This window comes from Lissotriton helveticus, chromosome 4_1 (genome assembly GCF_964261635.1).
Source record: "Lissotriton helveticus chromosome 4_1, aLisHel1.1, whole genome shotgun sequence".
Lineage (NCBI taxonomy): Eukaryota > Metazoa > Chordata > Amphibia > Caudata > Salamandridae > Lissotriton > Lissotriton helveticus.
Window position 1 is genome coordinate 918,558,833 of NC_136063.1, and position 14,099 is coordinate 918,572,931.

General features: G+C 42.5%; 1 protein-coding gene across 2 annotated transcripts in view; it reads left to right on the top strand.

Moving 5' to 3' along the window:
- The window catches only part of RTTN (rotatin), an 891,871-nt gene that overhangs the window by 75,312 nt on the left and 802,460 nt on the right, over positions 1-14,099 (top strand). For both annotated transcript variants that reach the window (XM_078687523.1, XM_078687524.1), the window contains exons 3-4: positions 2,524-2,711; positions 6,205-6,403. In XM_078687523.1, the coding sequence (XP_078543649.1) occupies positions 2,524-2,711; positions 6,205-6,403 (387 nt within the window). The remainder of the gene's footprint in view (positions 1-2,523; positions 2,712-6,204; positions 6,404-14,099) is intronic.

Sequence of the window (14,099 nt, forward strand, 5' to 3'; positions counted from 1 at the left end):
AACCACACGAAGATTGCAGGTACATACGGGGGTGTTGGGGACTGAGTGAGATGGGCCGTATAACTAAGGGGCAAAACGAAGGTGGGATGATAAGTTGGATTAACAGTGACATTAAGATTAGTCTACATAGGAGGGGGTTGAATACGGGAGACGCATTACGGGGATACACCAGTGGTCAGATGGATTTGGGGAGGATGGTAATGTATGGGAGTTAAACATTTTGTTGCAGATAAGTAGGATGTTTAAGAGTGATCTTGAAAAGAATATGGGATTCAGTTCCTAAGATGGGCACGATTTAGTGGTGTTGATTAGAATGTTATAAATATGCGTGGTGGGAGGTGCAACAAGCAACGGTTTATTTTTTCTGTTTGTTTTCTGTTTCTTAGAGCAATATGCATGGGCCTGATGATTATTTTTAAATTGTTTTTAGATACCCCTGAGGAAGGTTTATACAAAAACCGAAATGCATTGGGTGACAACAAAGTCTACTGAATATAATGGAGTTGATTTACATGCCAGTGAATAGGCCCGTATGGGCAATTCTTGAGCAATTTAAATGTGGAAAAATATTGGACTTCATTTCTTCGACGTGATGGATTAAAAATGGATACAACAAGCGAATAAAATTTGGGTGAATTTTGGTAATACTAAGGAGTACGAGTGATTACATATCTCAAATGTGCACACAGCTGTGCAACTCTTATGTGGCACGGGACACGCGTGCCACCAGTCAGTGAACTTTCTAGAAGTGGCATTTTCTGAATTGCAATTTAAAAACCAACCTCACCATAAGTTGTGTTTTTAAAATGTGATTCCAGAGAAACCAAATTTGGTGGTCCGATCTCTTCCTAATTCGAAACTATACTTATAAAATATAATAAGACAGTCCCAATGTTATTCTATGGTAGAGATAGGTCCTGCAGTAGTGAAAAGCGAATGTAAGAATATTTCACAACCAGGGCATGTGAAACTTAAAAGTACGTGTCCTACTTTTTAAATACACTGCACCCTGTGGCTGTCCAGGGCCTACCTCAGGGGTGACCTATAGGTAAAAAAACAGAACGAGTTGGGTCTGGCAAGTAGGTTAACTTACCAGGTCAACATGGCAGTTTAAAATTGCACATACAGGCTCTGCATGGGCAGGTCCGAGACATGTTTAAAGTGCTACTTAGGTGGTGCCCACAATTAGTGCTGCAGGCCCACTAGTAGCATTTAATTTACAGGTCCTAATCACATGTCGAGCACTTTACTAGGGACTGGGAAGTAAATGAAATATGCCAATTGTGGATAAACCAAAGTTGACATGGTTTAAGTAGAGATCACATGCATTTTATCACCGGTTAGCAGTGGTAAAGTGCCTAGAGTCCTAAGGCCAACTAAAACGAATTCAACAAAAGGGGGAGGAGGAAGGCAAAACGTTTGGAGGTAACCCTGCAGAAAGAGCCATTTCCAACACCCATCGTGGCATACAACTCATTATTCTGCAAGATGTGCAAATGCCTTCAAATGGCAAAAAAATAGCAAAAATACATCCATATCATAATACAAGTCCTATTAAATGTAAACTGATCTCGAGTAGAGAGACCGTTTACATTTATTAGTCTTCTTGTAAAGCGCTGCCTGTTAAGAATTGCCTTTAAAACTCTCAAAAGAATACAAACCGCCACTTAAGGTTATGTGTTCTAAATATGCATACATTTTTTTTTTACTTTTCTGGGGAAGGTAACATTTTTATCAGATTCTGCTGTCTCTGCATGTTCCTTGGGCTGTAAGGGTGCTTGCGTCTTTGTCTTTTTTGTAGTCCGAATCTTGAGTACAAATGGGCAGTTAATGTGCCTGCAAATGTTATGAGGGGAGTATTGCACGGGAAATAATGGGCGTGTAAATTGCTTCTGATTCAGAGTTGCAGACCTTGCAATAGGACACGTAGATTCACGCCTTCCTCACTCTGGTTTTCACAAAGCAGCGTTTTGGAGCAGGTTGACCTCATTGTTGCCTGATTTTTAACTGGAAAACGAGGAGAAACTCCTGGGTCGGGGAACCTTTGCTCCCAAATTGTAATCCCGGTGCAAAATGTTTGCTAGAGGTAAATTGTAATCTGGGACTAAATCTTGCAGAATTTCAGTGCAGTTTTTGTGAATTGGGGAATGTTGTGATCTCATTCCTGCTCACTTAACGCCTATCCCCGGACACTTTTGCTTTTTACCACACAGATAGAGCTAATAGTCATAGAGTGGGCTTGGACCAACAGGAAGCACATGATGGATTTGTTAAAGGCGGAGCCTACACTCTAGAACCTGGGTCACATCAGGCCAATTGTTTACTACACGTTCTAGAGTGCCACGGTATTCTCTTCTCAGCTCATAGTGGTAACGTTTCCAAGACAACCAAACGTGGGATATCTTTCCTCGAAGCAGGTTTATGGGCCGATGTCTCATTTCTTCCTGGCTGTACTTGTAATATTTCCATTACATACGTCCTTTTAAATCAGAAAGTTTAGAATCTTTTAATTTTTGTTTGCAGGTCATCAGCTGGTGGAGATAAGAGAACGAGCCCTCAAGAACCTCCTTTGTAAATTAGACCATAACTTAATTTCGTACGTTGACCTGGTACAAGAAAAGTCCCTGTTTGTGCACCTGTTAGAATGGTTCAATTTTCCCAATGTGCCAATGAAAGAAGATGTGTTGCAGTTGTTGAATAAATTGGTTAAGGTAAGCTCTAACGTGTGAATAATAGCATGTAATGTCGTAAATTCCTCTCCCGTAGTTGTCTGATCTCACTTGTTTAAAAGTTGCGTTTTTCCTGCTAGTACTCTGTTAATCTAACTCAACCAGCCAATTAAACTTATGTAGCTTTGTGAGACACCAGTGGTTGAATGAGTATGCAACGTTTTTGGGATCCGCAGTAGTGGATTGGGTAAAAGAAGTTTGTGTTAGAAAAATACAGCTGATATTCCCGATATCACTTTCAGTACTTCCACCACCAGTACTAGTCAGCATCTAGTAAGTTTGCTGTAAATACATCTGTAAATGGTTTGTTGGAACATCTAGTATGGTAAGCTACACTATTACCTGATGCCAAATACAATAATAACTGAATTGTGCTTATTCGAAAGCAGTGTACTAAACGTGTCTGTTATCACACTGCAACAATGCTCTTGTCGAAGTACTGTGTAGTGAATGAAGATCAAGAATCCACATAGATGATGAAGATATTTATTCAAGTAAGGTGGTACAGGATAGGTGTACATTTATTAAGTAAAAGTAAGGAAGTATTAACTTCACCAGGAGCAGGATGGTACCAGCTCAGACTATGGGGAAAAAAGTATGAAGTGCAGTCACTACATACTGTTTTATCCAGGATCCGAGATCGAGTGTGACTTCCCTCCGTGCCAGTTCCTCACAACTGTCAAAGGAGGGAGCACCACTGCTCCCATGCCAGTAAAAGAATTCCCAAACATTGTAAAGTCTAAAGAACCTCATTACAATATCCTTGTTACCATAGGGTAAAACCTAATTGAGCAATCCATCGTTATTCCTACTGCAAATATTTCGATGATGCTACTGACATTGTACATATGGATCTGTAAGTTCCAACCCTTTATCTATCACTATATCTTTAGTCAAAGGCCACCTCTCCATTTGGGTCGTACTTGCCTTTTCATGTTAGACCCCGGCTGGGCTTATCTTGGGGTGACCTAGGCACCAGCAGAAGTGGTGATATACTGGACTCTTGGTGGGACTGCGTTCTTGGATTGGGGGTGACTTGTATGTAGTCTTGGCTGAAGCGACTAGGCCCTTGGGTTAGTTTCTTTGCTTAGCTGAGCTCTCTGCTGGGCTGTGAGCAGGATCGGTTTGAACTCGGCACAGGTACTCCTCTGGATGGGACTGTGTTGGTCATCAAACTGGGCTTGGAGTTTGACTGGGGACAATACTTGGCTGAGGACAAAGCGACATGGTAAGGTATTAAAGCATCATAGCCTAAACCATGTTTAAAGGAATGATAGTCTTTAAAAATCCTATTTGGAACTGAAAAGCTCTTTGTATAGCTTGGGGGATGATTGCTTGTCAACAGACCTGGCGCATTCAGTTCTGGGGAGCCTGCTCAGTCTTTAGCCTTTCCACTGTTGATAAAATAAGTACCTAGAGGCATTTTCATAATGAGACCATTCAATTTGCGTTGTGCAATATAAATAGTGATTGGTTATTTTACATCCAATATTATTAACAATCACATTGGTAATCCTTCTAGTCAAACAAAATAGGAGAGTGATTGTTTGCACAAGCTTATATTATCTTTTACAAGAAATATATGCTATGAGTCTGGGCCAAATTTTACGAGGTGTACAAATATAACATTGGCTTCCACAAAACAGCCCGCTTAGAGTGGCAGTGTGTTACACTGAAGGATGGATATTCGTAAGTTATAGATGTAAGTTTATTAACTTAGTTGTAGGTTAAAGGTAAAGCTTCACCAGGAGCAGCATCCTGCTACTCAGCCCTTCTCGGTCCAACTGTCCATTCACTCTAGCACAAACACGCTCAACATTCCAACCATACAATGACCTCATTCAGCAGCAGGGACCATCAAGACTGTGGGAGAATGCATAAGATAGCACAAGGCCACAAAACCGTAATTTGATGTTCACTGCCTCAGTGGGACATGTCTTTGATGTGAGCTGCCAAAACCAACTGTGCTGAGATGCAGGCTTACATAAGCTGGAGCCATTACAAAACAATAGATGAACCCAGAAAGCTGTAGGACCTGGGTACGAAATTATACAAAACACAATTGGTCCCAACGGAATCACTTTTCTCTGGTACCCAAAAATGAATAGCACACACTCGAAATATGAATGAATTCACAATTTTATAAGGAATATTTTAAATATTAAATGCATTTATGCAAATCTCTTTCATATAAAGAAATTGCTCAATGGTGAATGAGAAATAGGAAAGTGTGGGTGCTCGTGAAAAGATAGGGCGGGATTTGAGTGCCAATATACAATTTATACAGAAAATATTTACATATATTAGGAGAAAGCCTGACTGGAGCTTCCTTGTATGACTATCATCCACACTCTTATGATACACCCTACATTTTTCAAATTAGTTCAAACGTGAATAGTATCTTCAGTACAGGTGGATATAGTAATAGAAGTCGACGTTTCTGGTCTTCCAGCCTCTAGGAGCCTGTCCTAAGGAAAGAAGGGCCTGCCTACCAATTTGAGGTCGAAACGTTGACTTCTATAACCATATCCACCTGTACTGGAGATACTATCCATGTTTTAACTAATTTGAAAAATATAGGGTGTATCATAAGATTGCGGATGATAGTCATACAAGGAAGATCCAGCCAGGTGTTCACTTATTCATTTGTATATATTGAGCAACTTCTATATATGAAAGAGATTTGCACCAATGCATTTGTTATTTCAAATTCATTAACAATTTGTAAATTCATTTGCATTTCGAGTGTGGGTTATTAATTTTTGGACATAAGGGGGAGAGCTGAAAGACCACAAAGGCACCAGATTGAGAAAAATAACTAACTGTTAGAAGGGAAGCATCTGTGATGGAGCCTCTTGAAGGACATGCTTTGGCAGAAAGGGAAAGAGCATGAACAAATCTTTGTCTTTCTCTCTTGGTATCCCCACAGCCCTACACCACCAGAGAGATCCACACAAACTTTACCTACTGAAATGTACCCTATTACACTATCCGAAACGTTTTATACAGATTCGCCTGCCAGCACCAAAGTCCTAAGCATATCCTAAATATCTCTTAGTGGAAACTATGAACAGTAACTTAGTTATGCAAACATTATTTTTTTGGTGAGAAATGTAGTGGGGGGATATGGGAAGTCCATGCGTAAATAAGGTGTACAGAAGTTATGCTTTTTTAAAGAAGAGAACTGCAGAAGCTTGCAGTAAGAATATGAAATGGCTTGGGGGATCGAGGTTGGGTGGAAGAGTTGAGATGCAGGCAAAGTACTATATATTATTTTTCATGCAAAGAAGAATAGATATGGAGGGCTACGCCCTTACCTTAAATTGTGTGCTAAAATGTCTGAATACTTACTGTGTTCCGCTGCACCAAGCACACACTATATTCAACAGTAGAGTACTTACTTTAATAGGAAATTCTCCCTTGAGTTTAAATTGAATACAACCTTCACTAGATGTATATTGTTTTCTTAATGTAGCATCCCTCTGCAGCCCAGTGGTTAGTTGAGATTGGGGCAGTTGAATTCTTTTCTCAACTACGATCCAGTGTGGAGCCAGATCTACAGGCTGCGGTTGATGGGATCCTGGATGGACTCTTTGTACTCAATCCACAGGAACTTACAGGATATCTTACAGAGTCCCATCAAGAGCCATCCCAACCACTTGGAAGCTACACAGGTAACCAATTGCTGTCAGTTATTTCCTTTTCAATTGTTAGAGGCTATAGTGAAACGTGAAATTTTGTGTTTTCGCTGCACTACATTGGAACCTTAATATAATATATTTTTCATGTGTGCAGTCCTTTTGTCATTTATAGTCTAGTAATTGCCTACTACAAATAATGTCAAAATAATAAAGACAACTAGCTCTATCGCCTAGCCAAGGGATATCCATCCAAACTTCAGCATTTCTACAGCACATAATTCTATATATTTCTATGTTTAATTGTTTTATATACTACCAGTATATCACCTTGATGAAGCTAACGAATTCCCGGAGATGGTGTAAGTATACAGAAATACAAATACAGCCATAATTAAGCAGTGCCCACCACTCATCAAAAGAATATGTGCATGGAAGTAATCTGAGATCAAGCATCATGTGATATTCAGACGCACACTTCATCAGTCCTAGGTTGGAAGATTTTAAATGCCTTGTTGTTTAGTAGGGTGAAGCTACAGGCCTCTTCAAGTTAGTGTGGGTCTGGGTCAAGAAGATCTCTGTGGAGAGAGCACTACTGTAGGCCTATCCATCTTTTATTAGTTTTTTTGTGTGTTCTAAATAATTTGCCATTTTCGTAGAAACAGTATGAAACAGAAAGCATGTAAAACATACATACATGAAGCGTACTAGAACATGGTAATGTCATTAAAAATGTACATTGCTTCTGTCTACAACTTTGTACAAAGGGGAGAATGGATAACCAGAGTCTGATTTAAACTTTTGGCGTAGGCCTATCTATCTTTAATCTCTTATATCCGGATAGCAGTTTTGGGGAATTTTGTGGCATTGTTGCCAGTAGGGCCGTTGCCAGCTAGTAGATGTCTGAATTTGATCTTACCACCTCCCTTTTCTCTGCGGAGTCAAGCTATCCTGGCTGATGACGGCTGATAGCCAGAAACCGGTCCTAGGATGCTTGATTCCGGTCCAGGGAAGACATGGCTTGGCAGTTCGGGCTGGACTGTTCTCTTGAGGCACAGGGTGAAGGCTGATTTGCATATGGCCATGTCTGAACTAGGGTGGTGTGGTGAGCAAAAAAATTATGGATTTAGGCCCAGATCTCTGTACTAGGGTGAATGTATGACATTGTTTGCATTCTGTCCATCAAGTGTTGTTTTTGCATTCCTCCTTAATTTTAGGCCGGCCTTCTTGCAATTGCTAAAATGGCTGATTTGATAATTTGCCACTATGAATTAACGAATATCCCACTCAAATTTCTGCAATCTGTTAAATTTACATCCGCGTCCTTTGGGCCCATGAGAGACGGAATCAGTTTTTATTGCAGCATTTCATTATATGAGGCTTAATCTCGCTATAGTCTCTGTAGCACTTAATCTTGTAGATCAAACCGTGGCTTTAGACGAATATGACTCTTTTACCCGCATACTATTACCCCGCATGCTTTCACAATGCGGTCGTAACAACGCATACCATTAGCCCGCAATTCATTACAACGACTTGCGGAGGGGGGGGCGCTGGATGTTGGAATAGTCACATTTACTATTCCAACTCCAGTCTGTGCGGACTGTAGGGAAGGTGTTGGATTTTAAATTCAACACCTTCCCCCCTCCGCAAGTCGTTGTAACGACTTACGGGGTAATGGTATGCGTTGGCACAATGCGGTCGTTGTTACGACCGCATTGTGACCGCATGCGGGGTTATGGATGCGGGGTGAAGGTCGTTTACCCTTTAGACACCATTGACAATGCATACCATATCCTCACCTACATGGTCATCAGTGACCCATTCCTCGGTATTTCAACTTTTTCTTCCCCTTCCCTCTGCATCTCTAAACCATTTTGTATTATTTGTTGTGTGCTGCTAAATTTACTTCCTACATCTTTTTATGTGTGCCTGCAGGATTTACCTTTTCTTAATGATTCTTTTACTTTTAACTTTTACTTCTATGTGAAAAACAAACAAATCCAGCTCTATCTTACTAAGAACTCTTTCTGTACCCTGGACTGATTCAGCAGGTTCAAGCCAGCTAGCTATCCATTCTGCCATTCCACGCCCCCACCTCACCCCGCCTGGCCACGCAGCCTTGTCTTTTTGCCAGTACATTTGAGTGTGGTTAAAAAATTGAGAGTAAGGTTTGTTGCTGATCTTCCCTTGTCAACCAAGGTAAATTAGTTTATGTTGTGCTGTTTCCTTTAGTTACAGCAATTGAATTATTGTTCCTGTTTATCTACCTGGACGATCATATTGTCAGGGATTTGACACTCTCCAAACTTGGCCATTCCAATGCAATCTAGCCGATACTCCCAGCCACTATAATGAACAAGCAACAAAGGATACAGAATATGACAGTTGTGTGCTGGCCTTTTTAACTTCTTTTAAGTATCCAAGGCCTGCAAATCCCTCAAGTAACTCCCTGCATCACTGCAGATTGAAGTTAAAATCCTCTTCCTGATGAAGCAATGCTTTTGTAGCACTTTTTCCACACGCTCCGTCTGCTCCGAAATATCTTCAAATGGATCCCCACTGAGTCCAGGAGAACGGCCACCCAGGCTCTCTTCAGAAGCAGACTTGACTACGGTAACACACTCTACACCTGCCCGACCCACAAACTCCAAAAGAAGTTGCAGTGCATCCAGAACGCCTCTGCTAGACTTATCCTGGACAACCTCCGCAAAAATCACTTCTCCTGTCACCTGAAAGACCACCACTGGCTTCCGGTCAACAAAAGAATCACCTTCATGCTGCCTCACGCACGCCTACAGAGCCCTGCACAGTCCCAGACCTGAATACTTCAACCACTGTCTCTCCTTCTACACACCGATCAGACACTTCTGCTCATCCCCATCTAGCCCATGCCACTATGCCACGTATCTGAAAAACATCGGCCTGATGAAGAGCCTTCTCCTACCTCGCTGCAAAGACTTGGCATTCCCTACCTCTGCACCTCAGGCAATCATCGTCACTGCCTCAAAGGAGGAAGGACCTCAAGACCTTACGGTGAGTAGGCGCGCTCTATAAGTACCCTGATTGATTTTTTCACCAAGGTAGTTGTTTTCTCCTACCATTTCTCACACCATTCTCGTTGAAGGACTAAGGGATTTGTTCTTTGTCATTACTAGGTGCTTAGTCCTACCAAAATCCCTTTATGCCTTTTGCTGTGTAACCCATCATGTCTAAAATGTTTAACATGGCGAGGGAATCATTCAGTAAGTTTGGCCAGACTTACGAGGCTAACAGATATGTTTTCATGACCGTCCTGTGCACTGTACCTGCTTCCTGCATCCCAATTAAGTTTCCCTTAGTTAAGAAATTTGCAAAAAATAGTTTCAAGACCCTCAGGGAAAGAATATAAACTTTTGTTCTCAAAGGAGCTCAATCCATAGGTGAGGAATCTGTGAGTGGTGCTCCATCACCCCACCCCGCCATAAAGCAGGAACATGCTGAAACCTTTGAAATTACAGTGGATGGTGATGAAAGGGTTAAGCCTGCTAACCTCTTGAGGACCGCCTGCATGACATTTTGCACTGCTCTGTCATACAATCCGTCAAGACTCCATGGAAGATTTGAGAATTGGTTTGCTTCCAAAAACACCATCAACAAGAGGGTTGTATGTCAATACAACGCGGTTGTTACACCGCACTACCATTATAATGCGGGCTTTACAACGCAAGTCGTTACCACGACTTGTGCTGTAGGGTGCTGGACTTAAAAATAGTAAGATTTACTATTCCAACACCAGCCTACGTACAGTAGGGAAGGTGTTGGAAGAGTAAATCTACTATTCCTTAGCCTAGAGCGCCCTCCAGCGCAAGTCGTGGTAACGACTTGCGTTGTATTGCCCGCGTTGTAATGGTAGCGCGGTGTAACAACCGCGTCGTAATGGATGTTCCCCCAACAAGAGACTATCTACCACTTACTTTCTGATTACCTCCTCCATCAGCGACTCCATCATTGATGGCACCCCCTTCAAAGAAGAATTCATAGGTGAACTCACCATAATTGTCGGACTAGGAGTTCGAACACCGGCTCACAAATGTGGGATTCTCAGTTGAATGTGAAGCTCTTGTTTTAACACACCACATGTGCAACCAACTGCTGTCCGGCCCTACAACTCTGATGCTTAGTTCGACACAGGGAAAATTGATTGGACCTAATGACTTTGTTGCTCGTGGTAGACTGGATGTTAAGTATTGAATTGCAAAAAGTGTAACGCTGGAAGTGCTTCGAATGACAATACAAGGAACAGTTGTATTAGGGCAGTACAGCGTTGGTGCTCGTGGTTTCTAGAATTCTAGAATTGAGTTTAAATGTAAAATGTGGGACCTTGCACTGAGGTACTGGGTTTTTAAGAACCGGTGCAGAACCTACAGAACCGGTAACCCAGCGGTGCCAGGGGATCAACACCCAGAGACCTCGGGTTCTCCTGAGTCAGACCTACAGAAACTTCAGAGTCTTCCAGGTGAAGTCAAAGATTAGTTTATTGGCTGCAACCAAGGTGACAGGGTCCTAGAAGTACAATACCAGTATATTCAGGAGACTGCACACTTTCACGAAGTTAGGCTTCTCTTCTTATACATAATATTCAGCCTTGGGCAAAACATTCCTTGGATTCGTGGTATTTCATTTATGGTTACTGATTACAAAAGAAAAGCAGAGTCATGATGACATGTACATATTTCACGTCGTGCGGCCCATAACAAATCATCCGGCAAGGCCCAACATTTCATCAGATATCGCTGGACCCCTAATAAAAATGGTCACCTCCCCATCATAAAGCAAGTGAGGAAAAGGAGTGGAGAAAGATGTAAGCGAGATATGGCAGGTGTGCGCGCTGAAATGGTTTTATGGCTGGTTGAGCCTAGATGCTATCTTGCTCGGCCACTGGGAGGGAACTGACCTAACGAGTTCGGCCTGGGGCAATGGTTCTAACTTGTACTGGGGTCAGAGAGAAGTCGATTAAGGAGTATGTGTCCTTGTGGAATCAAATTCAACTGGATTAAGGCCTATGTAAAGGGCAACATGCAGCTAAGGGTTTAGAAGGTAAATGACGATTTCGAGGTGAAATCGTCACTCGAATACGCCGAAAATACACGTACTTGATGTACTCGTCATTCTCGGTCTTTTGATACCAAATTCGTCCTATTTCGACGAAGTTTTTATTCTCGAGTCCAGTACTATTATATGAATCCAGATTTCTCAGAACCACAGACCCTCCTTTTGCCCTTACATAGGCAATTAATCTATCCTCATGTTAATCTGAGTCCAGATCTATATTCCCAAAGTCATTGAGATGTTGCTGCAACATCATTCTAGTGCTGAGCTCATGTCTTGACACAGGCTTCCTTACACATGATGTAACACAGAGGCCACATATTGCAGGAGCACACTGTATGCATAGACAGAACAGGAAAAGAATGGCTAAGACCATCCCAATGACCATCAGAATTTTCCATCCCCAGGCAGATATCAGTCCCCAGAACCATCCCATTAATGACCAATCTCCTTTATCCACATGGATAGATTCGGAGATTTTATGTAGTTTGGAGATGGCCCCGTATACTGTTGGAGCATTATCTGGAATAAAAATTCAACAACTGGACTGGATCAATTTGCATACTCCACCTCGGTCCGCGAGTATTACATCCAAAGCGACCCGGTTCTGAAGGGTCATCAGTCGATCCGACTGGAGCTCAGCAGTCAGGTTACTAAGGGCACCAGCAGTTTCAATCACGGTGGATTCAACTACCCTTGTCAATTGCCTTATGTTTCTGCTGTTAGCCATGGCTCCCCAGAACGGCAGAACACCCATTGCAAAGTCACCAAATTCTTGACCTGCAGTGTCTTCTTTACTCAAAACACCTCTAACTACCCTTGTCCGATGGTAATCTGCCGCTGCTGTGTAGGTGGGAGGTAACAGGAATGAAACAAAACATGAGCCCGAGAAGTCAGGGGGCAACCATGTATAGGCTCTATCATGGCAGATGAAATAAGTACCCTTAGCGGCTAAAAAGGCAGGGGAAGTCTGGGATCCAAAAACGTACGTTTCTGTGCAGACACTCTTCCCTAGCTGAGCTCTGGGATTTCTACCAATACCTTGCAGACACAGGTGACCTTGATGGGGTACGATCCAGATAGGGGACGATCTCTTGGCTTGCTGTTTCTCACTTAATGTAGTGCCGTATCCGGTCACATTCCAACCCACATATGCAAGTATCTCATCATCCGGGGTATCTTCGTAAGAAGTTACTTCCTTGATCATGTCAACTATACCCTTGACTAGGGCGCTAGTCTTGAGGTTGTCTTTTACAGAACGTAGGGGTTGGATTTCTCGTGCATATATGAATATTGTCCTATATGCCCATACTGACCCATTGTGACTAAATGGCAGGACCAAATAGGGGATACCTCTATCCGTGGTGTGGGGCATGAGACCACACACCCAACAGTTGGTTGTGTTCATTACAAGTTGGTGTTGGTGTAATAACTGAACGAAGGAGTTATTAATGAACTCTAATCTCCTATTTGATTCGTGGTCAGGCAAAGGGTGGAAAGAATGAGAGGAAACAGTCGGAGGAGGTATGGGTGATGTAGTGGGCGCAAATGTCACATGAAAAGAGAATAAAACATAGCTTATCAAAGAGACCATTACGCTAAATAGCATAAAAATGCACATTATTATAAAAATTCTCTTCCTTATTGTTTTCAAAAGTCTCTGCTTAAAGTTCATTTGTTTGGCAGGTCTCTCCACATCAGGAAACTCCATCCTCTCTAAGGTGCTGCCCGCGGCGGTAGGTTGTTTCTGCTAAAGGATGCTTCCGTCAGTCTAGGGTAGCTCCCTTGGACCAACTGGAACCAGCGACCTATCGTCGTCAGCTGCACCCAAAAGTCTTTAATCAACCGCGACCCTAGCAGCGGAACCCGGATGGCGGTTCGAAAAAAACAAAAATAAGCAAGTTACCTAGATGGGAGAATCTGCACTTTCAAAAATAGGATTTGGGGAAAAACACATATTTTTATTAGTCCACAGGTTTCTCTCTAGGATCATAAAATAAATCACTTCTACTTTAGTCTGTTTTTCTTGGACGTAAATTGTAGCGTCTTTTCCCGGGTACTGTCTGGTCCAGAAATAGTAGCTCAGGTTCCACAGAGTTCAATTGTTCTGGTGGTGGCGCAGTGTCTTGAAAAATGTTCCCACTTTCACAATCAGGATTAGCTTCTTTTATACGTTCATCGGTTGTGCGCTTTGAGTCAGTGCCTCCTTTTCGGACCCATTGGTCATGTGGCAGAGGGAAGGGTATTTTCTTACAATGGATCCCGTGGACCCAATTGGCCTTCCCCTCCACCCTAACAGTCGACCTTGTAGACAGGAGGACGAGGTGAGGCCAGGTCCATCTGGGCTGGTCGTTTCTTGTTCTTTGGAAATTGCGGACAAGCACCCAGGAACCGGGGTCAATGGAGTGACCCGGTGTCTCAGAGACCGGAGGCAAGGCGTTGTGGACCTGTTGATATAAAACACGCAATTTAGCCGTCAATTCATACAAATAGTCAAGCAAAATGGGGTGTTGCAGCTCGCTAAACTTCGTGGGCCTAGGCACTCCCCATATGTTGGCTGGCCGACCAAAGATTATTTCATAGGGGCTGAGTTTCATTCGCGAATGCACAGTCATTCTGGTGGATAGGAGTGCTAAGGGTA